Source organism: Pelobates fuscus, chromosome 13, assembly GCF_036172605.1.
Source record: "Pelobates fuscus isolate aPelFus1 chromosome 13, aPelFus1.pri, whole genome shotgun sequence".
NCBI classification, from domain to species: domain Eukaryota; kingdom Metazoa; phylum Chordata; class Amphibia; order Anura; family Pelobatidae; genus Pelobates; species Pelobates fuscus.
Window position 1 is genome coordinate 15,638,518 of NC_086329.1, and position 13,984 is coordinate 15,652,501.

The 13,984-nt window shown below is 38.1% G+C and overlaps 1 protein-coding gene across 3 annotated transcripts in view; it reads right to left on the reverse strand.

Moving 5' to 3' along the window:
• Positions 1-368: 368 nt before the first annotated feature.
• The window catches only part of INF2 (inverted formin 2), a 71,861-nt gene continuing 58,245 nt past the window's right edge, over positions 369-13,984 (reverse strand). For 2 of the 3 annotated variants that reach the window (XM_063439960.1, XM_063439962.1), the window contains exons 18-23: positions 13,152-13,316; positions 11,911-12,013; positions 11,189-11,326; positions 9,363-10,388; positions 8,287-8,340; positions 369-1,736 (exon numbers count right to left, since the gene is read on the reverse strand). In XM_063439960.1, coding sequence (XP_063296030.1) covers positions 8,288-8,340; positions 9,363-10,388; positions 11,189-11,326; positions 11,911-12,013; positions 13,152-13,316 — 1,485 coding nt within the window. In that variant the 3' untranslated portion in view covers positions 369-1,736; position 8,287. The remainder of the gene's footprint in view (positions 1,737-8,286; positions 8,341-9,362; positions 10,389-11,188; positions 11,327-11,910; positions 12,014-13,151; positions 13,317-13,984) is intronic. The other variant, XM_063439961.1, reaches the window with a different exon arrangement.

Below are 13,984 nucleotides of genomic sequence, written 5' to 3' on the forward strand. Positions count from 1 at the left end.
CCATTAGGTCTGAGTACACTACGTTGCTTATATCTACATATAGAAATATTTGCACCTTAACCCCTTAAGGACCAAACTTCTGGAATAAAAGGGAATCATGACATGGCACACATGTCACGTGTCCTTAAGGGGTTAATGATGAATGCACATAACTATTTCACTTTTACGATTAATACCTTATTATATAGGGATATTTTAGTTTGCTTTTAATCTCTTATTGTTTTAATTTCTTTTGACTGTTTAGTGCCTTAATTTATTGTAGTTTCTAAAAAAATAAAAAAATAAAAAAATAAAAATAAAACTGTAGTGTTTTCTAGATGTTTATAAGGGATCCATACTACAAATGTGTTTTCTTTAGTCTTCTGGCAATTAGTTATCTATAGAATAACATTTGTACCATTGTTCTTACATCAAAATTAAATTTCAACGGCTACAAGAATGAAATGACGTATAAGTGTGTTCAGGATGAGAATAATATTGCCATATCATTACGTAAAATGGACTAGAGGGTGACATAAAGTAAACATTGTCACAAAAAGGTGATGTCTTCGGTTGATAGATCCTACTAAGGTCAAAGAAGCTTGTATATGTTCCAAAACGAGATGCCGAGAGGTCTTTTGTTTGTGGTTTAAATTGACTAAATCTTGAGCTAACAAGGTTGCAAAATGTAGTTTGGTTGAGTTGAAATTAAACTTCCACCGTAGGATATAGTTTTTCTGCTCCTATTTGCCCTAAATTTAGCAAACAAGTTGTTAACTAATCACAACATCTGCCTCATTAGTGACGGGAAATACCCAATATGTATCATCTTTCTTAATACCTATTTTAGTCGTTAATCTCTCTCACTAAAATACAGTCAGTGCTTGAAATCCCCACAATGCTTGAGGGCCACCAGCTAAGTCCGAGTACCTTGTGTTTTCTCCTTTTTCTGGCACAAAATTTAGTTACTACACTATTTCCTCCCTGTTTTTTTTTTAATGTTCATTTAAGATCTCATATGCAATTAGGCTTTTATCAATCTGCATCCTAGGCAGTATTACACGTCAACGTCTGAGTCTTTCAGGGTTATTCACTAGAGTGAAAATGGTCAGGAAGTCAAAATGAATTTCCAATTGAAGGCCAAAGGACCAGAACAAGACGCATAACCGAACGTTTCTAGTTTGGCTATGTTAGCCTTACGTTTGAATTTCACTTTGGACTACCAAGAATTGTGAGTAACCTAGTTTAAATTACTTCTTTCTCCAGTTATTTGCTTGCTTGCTTAGCACACTGTATCTATTTTACTTACCGCGAGCACAGTTTACATATTTCATTTAAAGCAAGTAGCTATGCCTTGAGGCTGGCGTCATTGTTTAAAAAACTCTGGTTAAAAATTAGCAGGCTTATAAATGTTTTTTTTTTCTTTCTTTTTTTTTCTCTCCGTGTACGTACGTATCTATTCAGTATAATATCCATATTAATAATACGATCAATGATATAGCTATTTGCCTCTAAAGTGCAGTAAAATACATTTCAGCTTTTCCATGGAAAAACAAGTAATTAATATAGAAGCAGCAAGGCCCATAGACATGCAATTGATAGTAAAACCGTTCCAATTAGGGGACTGATTTTATAAATTATTGTGACCAGCACAAGGGCGAGATAAGCAAAAAGGCAGATTATTGAAAAAAAAAAAAATCTCAATAGATATATTTGCTGTCGACTTCATTGCTTGTTCTTCATCTTTTCTCTGAAACCTATAACAAAAAAAATAAAAAAATAAAAAGGGAGCAAAATTAGACAAGTAACATTATGTTAATAATCGTAGAAGAAGCCAGCAAGAGGGGTCATCTTACTAAGAAATCAAAGAGTTATTTTTACTTCCTTTGAATTGCCCCACCAGAACTTGAATCCCAACACGTGCGTGGGGGGGGGAGATTTATTTCCAACGTGACCCCCAACTTCCTAGATCTCGGTCAACCCCAGGAAACCTGCGTTTGCTCGATGATCTAATTATTATTATTATTTATAAAGCACCAACAAATTCCGCAGCGCTGTACAATGGGTGGGCTAACAGACATGTAATTGTAACCAGACGAGTTGGACGCACAGAAACAGAGGGGCGCTCAATGAGCTTACCTGCTAGAGGGTGTATCTAATAAACAATTCCCACCTAGTACTCCAATTTATCTGCTAAATTTAAATGGAACACAGTTAAAATGCGGGTCTCCCTGAATGCTATGACTTTGTCTGGGTAGAATTAAACTTTGCCAAGTGTAGGAAGTGAAAGTGATGTTCATCAAAACGACATGCCTTCTGTAACCCAAACTGTAGGGAGCAATCGTCTCTAGAATTGATACATTATTTGGAATCTTTTGCTCAAGAAAAGCTGGAGTTGCTTAGGGCAGCTATACCTGCTTTGCAGACAGCGCTCTTGAACGCGCTCTTGCGCTCTTGAACGCGCTCTTGCGCTCTTGAACAATAATATACACTCTCTGCTGTAAAAAATAATTTTTTTCCAATATTGGTTTACACATTTCCATCGGCTGTAAGAATATTTAAAGTAGTATAGTCTAAAACAGCTGACGGACAATGAATGGTGTTTAAAAAGGATTTAAAATGATAGCAAGCAATGTCCAATAGGACATACAAACAAAAAATGTCAATTTTGAAGTGAATTAGCCCTGGTATTAATAATCTAAGTGGATCCAACTTGTCACTAGATATAAATCAAAACTGTCCTGTTCCGCCCCTATTTTCAAGATCATTTTCCAACTACACTAGTTTCCTAAGTATTAAAGCATTATGTCACCCTTTATACATTGCCACAATTTTCCAGTTGCTCCAGACCGACTGTGGTGTAATAAAACGTCAGGAAAAATAATGGCACAGAATTGCCTTTCAATATTATGCATAGACAGTGCCACTAATTCAGCCTGGGAGGGAAAAAAATAATAACATAAGATGAATGTGTTGGTAGGAAAATTTAGGACCCAGAACACGTTTTTTACAGACAAAAAAAAAACCAAGCCGATACGCAACATGTTTTATATACTACTATGTTAATAGCAATTTTATTTTAACTTCCACATGTGAAAACCAGTTATTGCTTTGGGCTGCAAATAATTGGTCATAAAATACCTACCTGTTCCTGTGGACATGCTGGTTTTTAAAGCAGATTAATTATTAGCAGTTTTATGGCGACATATTCTGCAGCGCTTTATAATTATAGAATGGGGATAAAACTTACCAGGAAAGGTTAAAGGATCTTAACATGTATAGCTTGGAGGAAATACAAGACAGGGGGGATATGATAGAAACATTTAAATACATAAAGGGAATCAACACAGTAAAGGAGGAGACTATATTTAAAAGAAGAAAAACTACCACAACAAGAGGACATAGTCTTAAATTAAAGGGGCAAAGGTTTAAAAATAATATCAGGAAGTATTACTTTACTGACAGGGTAGTGGATGCATGGAATAGCCTTCCAGCTGAAGTGGTAGAGATTAACACAGTAAAGGAGTTTAAGCATGCGTGGGATGGACATAAGACTATCCTAACTATAAGATAAGGCCAGGGACTAATGAAAGTATTTAGAAAATTGGGCAGACTAGATGGGCCGAATGGGTCTTATCTGCCGTCCCATTCTATGTTTCTATATCCCAGACCAGGTATTCTAAATACAGAATATAACAGAGAGAAGAGGTGACAAAGGTCCTGCTCAAACTAGCTTACAAGCAGATGTATAAAAAAAAAAGTAACTAGTTTATAAAGGTGCAATTCGCTATTCAAGTATAATTCAATTTCTAACGTTGAAATGATCATGGGATGACACAAACGGAACACGGACTCCGTGATATCACCCTGCACTGTGTGTGATCGTATATCTCAGTCAGACGTTTCTGTGTGAGCGAATATGCTCGACAATTATTGCTGGTGCATATACGACATTTGCCATGACATTTAGTTTCAGCTGTTCCGTGAAGACGACAGCAGATCATGTTGCTATCTAATCCTACTTTGGTTTTAGAAAAGGAACCAGTCTTTTTTTGTTAGAGGAACATGAAATAAAGTCAAATAATTGTAACGGATCTGAGGAAGCAGGCTGTAGGCTTGTTCGTGTCCGTTATTTTCAGCTCGTCTGCTCTAGAACCGCAGCATATTTGGTGAATAGGTGTATATTTTATTTCTTCCCAGTTGGGCAGGTTTGTCATTTACCAAGCAGCTTAAATCTCTCATGAAGTCCCTATTGAGATGTACTTACCTGATACTGGCGCCCACGCTGCTACCCACGTTGGATACTACATACTTTACCTTCAGCCCAAGCAAGCAGCTCCCTCTGCTGGTTCCCACGGGAAAAAATCCTTTTACCTGTTTTCTTCCATGCATATTATTAGACACTGCCCATTCAAATAGGGCGTCTTTTATAAATTCAAATTCTGTGATAAATTCAAATGCTGCCCACCCTTAAAGTGACCACGATATTCCATTATCATTCATTTTGGAGTTGCAGAGAGGACGTGGACCAATCAGAAACATTGTTAGCTTACATAATGCTAACTTGGGCCCTTATTCCTTGCCCTATCATGGTTTCTGGCTTGATACAAGTCATAGTAAACCTCTCTAGTTATATTCTGATATTGACCTTGGCTTGTATTGGGACTTTGTGTATTTCTGGTATCCTGACCTGGCTTGTTATTCCGTTTCTCCATATTTCTATATTACTGACTTTGTCTTTACATTTCTGACATTCAAAGATCTGAATGAGGGCTTTACCTTTACTCCTTTCATAGACACATGATGTTCTATACCTGTAGATATGTATATAGTTAATGTGTTGAAGCGTTCTTTACTTATGTCTCTCTTTCACAATTTATTTCACTTATTATTTTTGTATATAATAATCCTCACATAACCAGGTACTCTTTAACCAACCAGCAGCAAAATATATTCATAGACCATACATAGACAGAGCTCCACATTTGGATATCTCTTTTCTCTAAGTAAGTTTAGACTGAAGTGACCTTATACAACAAACCATTCATGGTTAGATCTAGATCACAGAGACTTCCTCTCAGACCTTTCGATACTTACCTTCTCCAGTGGGATCAGTTTCTACCATAAATTAAATTTCATACCGGAAGAACTATGTACAGCTCTATCTCTAGGGGTCCACAACACAAAATAGGGCTTTGCGCCTTTAATTCCGGTTTAGTCTCCGCATCATCCACCTGCATATATGGTTACTCACTGAGTATAGTTGATATTAGTTTTACTCATGTACTTCCTGTGGGTTCCCCAGACACAGTGACATGATATGTACACATCACTATACCGCTTGTGAGATCGAATTCACTTCCCTACACATAATAGTGGGTATAACATAGGTCACTATGATTCCACCAGGGATAGGGAAGTATAAAAGATCGTATCTATGCAAGATGGGTCGCAGTGTTATCCCCCAAGTATAACACTGTTCTTGCGGACAGATCAGCCAGGCGATTTTCTCGCCGCTCACAGGTCCCGCCCCGTCTACACCCACGTGGGCGGACCTAATGCTGATTGACAGCTCGCACAGCGTGCCGGCTTGGCGGGCGTAGATGGGACACACCTCTTACTATGATTGGTCGCTGGATCGTTCACAGGGCGTACTTAAACGCCAACTGTTTCAGTACCTGGTTTACCTTTGACAAAGGCGCTTTGGCAGCGCCGAAACGTACGTTAGGTCCGCTATTTGCTTTTAGACTATGCACGTTTGATGTGATTCTTTGGTTAGGGGGAATGGGTACTATTGGTATCTAACTGTTGTTAGAACTAGTCAGTAGAATGCTTCCAGAGTAGAATCGTTTTTTCTTTTACAGCAACATTGTGAGTTGATATTTCTACAAAGCCCTGCATACACAGCAGGTTCTCTACAACTGCATCCAGTGTATGATACACTTGCCAACTTTATCAAGTGTTAGAACCAGCCAGCAGAGTGCTTTTAGAATAGTATCTGTTTTCTTCCACAGCTACCATATAAGCTATTATTCCTACAAAGCTCTGCATACATAGTAGGATCTCTACAGATAGATCCATTACATTGTGCAATAGCTTACTGTATGAAGTGGTAGGGATACACTTGTTATCCCATGAATACTGTTTTCACATTCATTTATTTAATTATAATAAGTTGCTATCAAAGATTCTCTCTCCTTTTTGGAGCCTTGGGTTTACCCTGCTGCTGTGACATTGAGCCTCCACATTTAGAGACATTTATACAGCAATTTTTATGCAGGCTTATTTCCCTTCAGACTCCACTAGCATTTCTACATTTTGATCTGGGATATTTCCACAGATTATATCGTCCCTTCCACCCCCAGCTTTTTATCCTTAGTGGTGATGGTGCATTAAGTTTTATTTTCATTATTTTCAGGGATCATTAATTTTATGATGCCCGCAATAAAGTTATTTCTCAAGATTGTTACTTAAGGCAGAACAACATCTGGGCCATCCAAGCTTACGGATCACGCTATTACCATTTTCTATTTCTGACATTCAGCCCAGCCACTCTAAGGCCCGGTAATACGTTATTCTAGTACATCTGTTTATGGGTTTAACCATTCCTGCAAGTTGGGATATGACCCTGTAACACCTATTTTTTAATACAAGAAACTAAAAGCTCATCTTCAGGTTTCCTTGCTGCAGAGATTAGCTCAGAGTGTATTCCGAGCATGCAATGAGTTTGGGAACACCAAACGTCTTAGTTTGATCCTCATTCAACAACTACAAGAAATTCACGGCCACTTGACTTAACTTAGTTCTTGCTTGGGGGAAACAAATGCTAATTTGTAAAATTTGATTGCGCATGTTGCAAAGGAGTGAGTGTAAGCTTCTGGAACAGTACAAAAAATATTGTTGTTTAATTGTAACTCTTCTGGTCGGAGCCAAGAGCTTGGCAGGTGTTGAATTTTGATTTTTCGGAGATTTGGTATCTGAACTCCGATTGAATTCCCTTTGGTCAGAGCTGGGAACTTGTGTGTAGCCTTACCTCCTTACCCTCACCTCAAAGCACCACTTATTTTAATAGTGAGACGGCTTATTACATTTCTGATCAATTACGCAGTTTACCCTAAAGGCATGTTAATGACATCCAAGACGGGAAGACATATTTACACAAATTCAGCATATATTCTCAATTGCAGAACAGTTTGTTGCTACTCTCGTTCATTTCCTCGCTTTAGCCCATGATATAAAAAAGAAAGAAAAAAAGTACATTTCTTGCATTTTATTAGACTAGTTGTTAAATTGCACACACATGGTATGAAACTAAACTGTAATAATGATAACATAAGATTCCAAATTCCAGAAGACAGAAATAATCAGTGTGGAGAAGGCTTATGAGTTTATACTGTAAATAAACTCATTATTGCTGAGGAGGCACAGTGGAACTGTTCATTACTGAGACATTTCGTAGCTTCCCTAACTTTTAATCACTTTTTAATCTTCTTAGGCTGATTTTACCAACTGCCCAGGGCACCATTTTTTCCTTCTGGAGTCCAAAAATGGGGCGAAAGGGTGATAAATGATTATCAGACCGAAGGAAATATTAAAAGTGACTATGAAATCACATAGGGAATTCTAATAGGGCTATAAAAGTTAGAAAATGTGCTTGTTTTGCCTTATATTTCTGCAAGAATTCCTACATACAGATTAAAGCAGTAGGGATTTCTGAGCTACCGACTTTTTGAGCACTGTGTCGTAGCCCATTCACACATTGAATAACTTTGCCGTGCTGGTTCCGGATGACTGAAAATAACAATGGTCATTTCGGGACTACACGTTACCTTCTGTACACCTCCCTTTCCTTAATAGAATTAAGTTAAATAAAAATTGCAATGTTCAAAGAGCAGTGCACAACAACCACTTCAATGAGCTAAAGCGGTCTGGGTGACTAGTGTTACATCTGTATCTCCAGGAAACCCATAATGTCTGTGTCCTGCAATAGAATATGCGTATTCCATACATTTAACAAAAATACATCGAGGTTAACATTTCTAATCTTTCTGAACAAGCGTTACATTTTGGGTGACCCAAAGGCAACATGCATTTGTCCCAGTAAAAAGTAGTTCCACTCTTGAAGCAAACCATTTAAAAAGTAATGAAAAAGGCCAATTGGGACAGGTCTGATTGATAAGGCAAGATGCAGTAAGGATTAAGGAAGATGCAGATTAGACATTCTAGTGTTAAGGATTGAATTAGTATTGGAAAATAATAATTTCAGGGGGTCTGTTAGTGAACGTAAATCCTGTTTTATTTACATACCTCACTGTACCACACAACTTTTTGTTTTGTGTGTTTCAGGTTCAATTTCAACCTCTGTTTTTAAAGAAAGAAAACACTAATGTAACAATGCTGTGCACAACGGTTACACACGGCTTAGGAAGGTTAGAGGGTAAGAAAATACAAGATTACTTTAAATATAAGCTAAATGGAAAGGTTGATATGGATAATAAGGCCACATGGAATTATCTTAGGGGTTTGTAAAGAAACTAGAACTGCTCTCAGACAACAAATGACACACTGTGCTAACAAAACAAATGCACAAAATTGGCATTAGCCAGCGCAGAACTCAAAGCTGAATGCTGCATATACAGACTCCAGGCACCATAACCACTTCAAATCACTTAAGTGGTGATGGTGCTTGGAGTAACACATTAAGTTTAGAGCGATGCTTCACATTAGGTGTGTAGTTCACGCCCTGCTGACCAAACACAATCTCTGCAGCTCTGTTCAGCGGGGAACCAAACAGGAGAAACCCGCAGAGAAGCTTGAGATATTAAGTCATAATAATGTGTATGGGCCAAGGTATTCTGGGAAGTTTGACTTTGATACACAGTAATTGTATTTGGATTCATAGGTTAATGGAAAAATATCCTCAATACCTAGATTAATGTTTACTTAAAAAGCATTTCAAATTTTAAAAGGTCTCTGACATTTTAAAGCATTATGTAAATAAAACATCGACAGTGGTAGGGTTATTTACCAAAATAAACTGAATTTCAGATGTTGGGCCAGTGCAGCCAAACTGAAAGCAAAGTGGACTTAAAGACCTTTTGCAGGTTGGCTATTTGGACCTTAAATTTGTATTCTCACTTCAGTCAATAACCCTTTTTTTTCCACCAGTTTTTCACCAGTGAAATTCGGACATGTGAAATTAGCACGGAGCGTGTGCATAACTGAGAAGACATGCGCCTAGATTGTGCAAAGTTTTAGAGTCATGGTTTTAGGTTAGGTGGAGGTGATACATTGCCGATTACCATACTGAAACATATACCTGTTAATATTAGGAGAAATAAATGGAAAGCCGTTGCAGAGGAAACAAAAATAAATAAAATTACCTTCTCCAGTTTTGGAATGCCTTTTCTTTCTCCTTTTTGAAGAGCCTCTTTTCCCTTTTTGATCTGAAATGGGCGATAGGGTGGAGCTCGTAGAGTTATTTAGGGTATCCTCGTTAACCACAGTTGGTGAACTTTCCTCCAATATATTTGACACGGCTGGGGGTAAGTCATCAATTGGAACATCTGCCTGAGCTGTTGGCAAGCCATCAACGGTATCATTTGTGTGAACTGGAAGCAAGTTATTAACCGTATCATTCGCCTGAGGTGTGTTTGAAATATTTGGGGATGAGCGATCAACCAGAACATTTGTCTGAGGCTGGGGCAAACTATCAACCAGGACATTTGTCTGAGGCTGGGGCAAACTATCTACCTGATCATTTGTCTGAGGTTGGGGCAAACTATCTACCGGATCATTTGCCATGATTAGTTGAGTGCCGTCAACCAGAGAATTTGCTAGGTCTGGAGGTAAACCTCCTAACCCATTTTTTTGAGTTGTTGGAGGAGGTTCATCCTTTGAACTTTCCATTGCTGCTCTGCAAAATGTATTATTTTCTGGATCTGGAGATTCCTTTAACTTTTCTGAATTTTTATTTATTTCATTTACATTCTGTATGTTTTTAGGCACCTTTTCATCATTTCCATTTGATTGTCCTTGGTTTTCAGAGATCTCAATATTTGGTGATTTGCTATTCAAAATACTGTTAGAATCAGCTGGACATCTCTTCTCCTGTGTGGTTTCCACATCTTCTACATTGACTTTTAGGGTAGCATTCAATACAACAGGGGTAACAAGAAGTGGTTTCTCAACAATGCCTTCAATGCGAGGATTATCATTTTGACAAGATTGGCTTGACTGTGCTTCTACATCTACTTTACTAATTGAGTTCAGAATTGGTGGGCTATCCTCTTTGATTTTAGGTTGGTCATTCAAAAGAGAAGGATTTGAACAACTTTTCTCGTTGGTTACTACATTGTCATTTACGTCAGACACTTTTTTGGAGTCTTCCACCATTTGTACAGTTTTGCCTTGAAAAAAAAAAAAAAATGAAATCACAATTTTTAGAGTGCTACGGTCATGAGACAGACGAGACTCACAGAAACACAGGACATATTTAGTTAGTGAGAGGTTGAATGTTAGTCATGCAGTTCGATTTGGCAAGCCACTTAACAAGCTGAACACAGATTTGCAGAATAGGAAAAAAATATTTATTTTTGGCATGCAACGGTCCATTACAGTCAAGAATACATTGTTGTGTTCATTCACAATATTATTAATGCAAAAAAAAAAAATAGAAAAAATAAGAAAAAAAAAATTAAAGCGACAACATACAAGAATCAACAGGTACCAAAAACTTTTATTCCTTAGATTGCATGGGAAAATCTGTCCTGTCCAATAAATTATTTTATCCCACAACACAGAGGCTAAATTACATCTCTAAATGAATCAGCAATGCTAAATTGTTAATGAAAACCCCAAACTACAGTTTACAAAATAAATATTCGTTTTAGGATCCCCAATATGCAATTTACCCCAATACATTTTTTTTTTTTTACAATGCAAAACTATATTATTGCAAATGAACAACTCTCAGTATGCAGTTACAAAAGGAGTGAGATTCTACATAGTTTTAAACGCATGCGGGTCATGCACATCGCATTACACAGTGTTAGCTATAAGCACATGCAGGTTAGGATGCAGAGAGTCCAGCTGATGGTCAGACAGAATTTCTAGTCCATGTTCAAAAAAGAATTTGAAAGCCGCATGCGGACTGGCGACACAACCTTTCTCATGCCGAAACCTCTGATACCTATAGTGTTTAACTCACTGCTGGAATTTTTAGGCCCAGATTCTGCATCAGTCTTAGTCTTTGCAGTTTTGCGCAGCTGAAACCCTTTCTTGATATCCGCCAACAAAGCATCAATAATGCACCCTTCTTCCACCTTTGCCGCTGCTCCTTTACGGACTGGAAAACGAAGGATAAAAGTGGGAGAAGTTACTTAATGACACATTGGAGAGAAATAGTTAATGAGGAACATCACACGTTAAAAGATATTCGCAACTTCCAGCTACACTTTTTGTGGGAGACGTGATCGCTGGTAAAACGGCCGATATGTTTCAAGTATAAGCTATTAAACATAAATCCACCAGATCTCCACGAGCATTAGATAAACATCTGTTCGGGTCTGAAGAGCTGCAATGGGCACTTTATTATTATTATAAAATTAGCTAACTGTAGTACTTTTCTATGTCAAGTAATTTGAGCAGTTTAACGAAACCCCCCGCCCCCCAAAAAAACAAAAAATCCAAATCAAATCTTCACCCCCCCTACCCAATAAAAATAAACAAAAAAAAATCTCTCTACTTTGTTAGTTTCCTCAGCTGGTGATAAATCTGTTATGTTTCGGTGTTTTTTGGGGGTTTTCCCCCTATTTTTTCTAATAATGCTTTATAAGGAATTGTGGGATACAATTCTCACTTTAATTAATAATATAAAGAGGACACACGTTACCAGACATTCATTCACGCACACATGCTCAGTAAACATACTTATTTTTCCATTGTCGCCTTTTTGTCGCTTCGCTTCGTCGTCTGCCAATTGCTTTTTTCGTTTTTCAGCCTTAACGGCTTGATCTTTTCTGTCTTTATTTTCCTAAGGGTGGGGGGCGTGGGGGAGAGGAGACAGTTCACATTATTCCCTAAACTTGAAATTGTCAGGAATCGACTGCTGCATTATACATTATGGCTCAGAATAACTAGTTTGGGCAAGCAGTAGGCTTTGAGATTTTTTTTTTCTCCCCAATTCAACATATTTTGCGCCTAAATGATTAAATTCCAAAATGACTCTCGAATACTCGAGTGAACAGAATCTCCAGCCAAAAGTATTTTCTGCTGTTCAGAGAAAGGGAGGGGGGAAATGCATACTTCTGCTGGAGAACACAAAAATGGTTGTTAAAGTAAAATAGTATCAATTGTTCACTGGGCATGGTCCCTTCTATGAAATGTATCACCTATAACTTATGCTATTTCCTTTTCCAACGACATTCTTTGTTTTGTTTTAAATTGTGCATTAAAGATTTAGCAAATGACGTCACAATCAAATTTAAACCAGGAAGCAGCCATGGCACACATTGCCAAGCAAGAGGAAAACCAGAAACATTGTTTCATCTCTCTTCTGTCTGCTTTCTCTCTGTGCTGACTGACAGGTGCAAGGGGTGGAGTTTATACAAATGATTGACAGGGAGCTAAGATGGAGCCTCCCAATTGCAGGACAAATAGGTGTGGATTTCTACATTTAACTTTTATACCTCACAAAACACATATTTCTGAAGTTCACAAATAAGTAAAGAGAATATCAATCATCACTGGAAGTTGACAGTTCCCCTTTAAGCAATCTTCTCCTACATTTAATGATCCTTAAAGTTATTCCAAGAGAAGAATACTGCAACAGAATCCTCCACCACAAGGATATATCAATAATAAGTTATTAAACTAAAAATGTCCTAAATAAGATATTGGATTATCTTGCTACTTTGCCTTTATCTACAGCAGCCGCCATACTTGGAGACAATGATGGATCAGTGATCCAGAGTTCACCCCCCTGGGATCTGGACTGGGAATTCCAGCTCATAACTAGTCAACAGACTGGATAAAGGGTCGAATCTGAGAAATACAGATGTGAAGCTGTTAGGACTCCCGTTTCATTGGTAGGGCAGCTATGGAGGGGATGGAACCTTACGATATCATCTTATATCTTCTATTGGATATTTTTTAATACAGAAGTTGCAGACCTTTTTTGCTTTCAGGAACAGGTCCCGGAATGCCTTCATGGTGCTAAACGTATCTTCTAATGAGAGTTTTGTGTGATCTTCACATAGATATTCAGCCAGCTTTTTCTTTGTCTCTGAAATCTCCTCCAGTTCTTTATCCAGTTCATTGAGGCCATTGATGCAGTCCTGAAAGTCCATTATTTAAAAACATATCGGATTACAATTATTGGTTATATTGTACATGCATGCAAAATCAACATAGGGGCATAATGTGAAGAATGTTGAAAATCTCAACAGCCGATTAATCATTTCTTGTAAACTACACAGATATTAAAGGATCACTATAGTGTCAGGAAAACAAATTGGTTTTCCTGACACTATAGTACCCTGATGGTGCCCCCACCCACAAGGTCCCCCTCCCTGGGACCCCTTCAGTTACTCACCTTCTTCCACTGCCGGGCTCCCTTACCTCTCCTCCTGCGCTGACGTCAGCTCCCCCGTCTGACGTCAGCGGAGCGGAATGCACATGCGCTGCAGTGCCGCGCGCTCATTCAAAGTGTCCATAGGAAAGACGCTCTGCGTGATGGAGGCATTCAATGCCTTCAGCGTTGCAGATGCGCCACTAGTGGCTGTCCGGAAGACAGCCACTAGCGGCTGGCTTAACCTCAAATGTAAACATCAGGCAGGTTTAACCCTAGAGGGACCTGGCACCCAGACCACTTCATTGAGCTTTTTTTTTTTTTTTAAATAATAAAAATAAAAAAAAGCCAAAATTATTAAAAGTGGCCAATACGGAAATATAACATGGATTTCTTTAGTAAACTATACATATAAATCACAAAAAGATTAAAGAC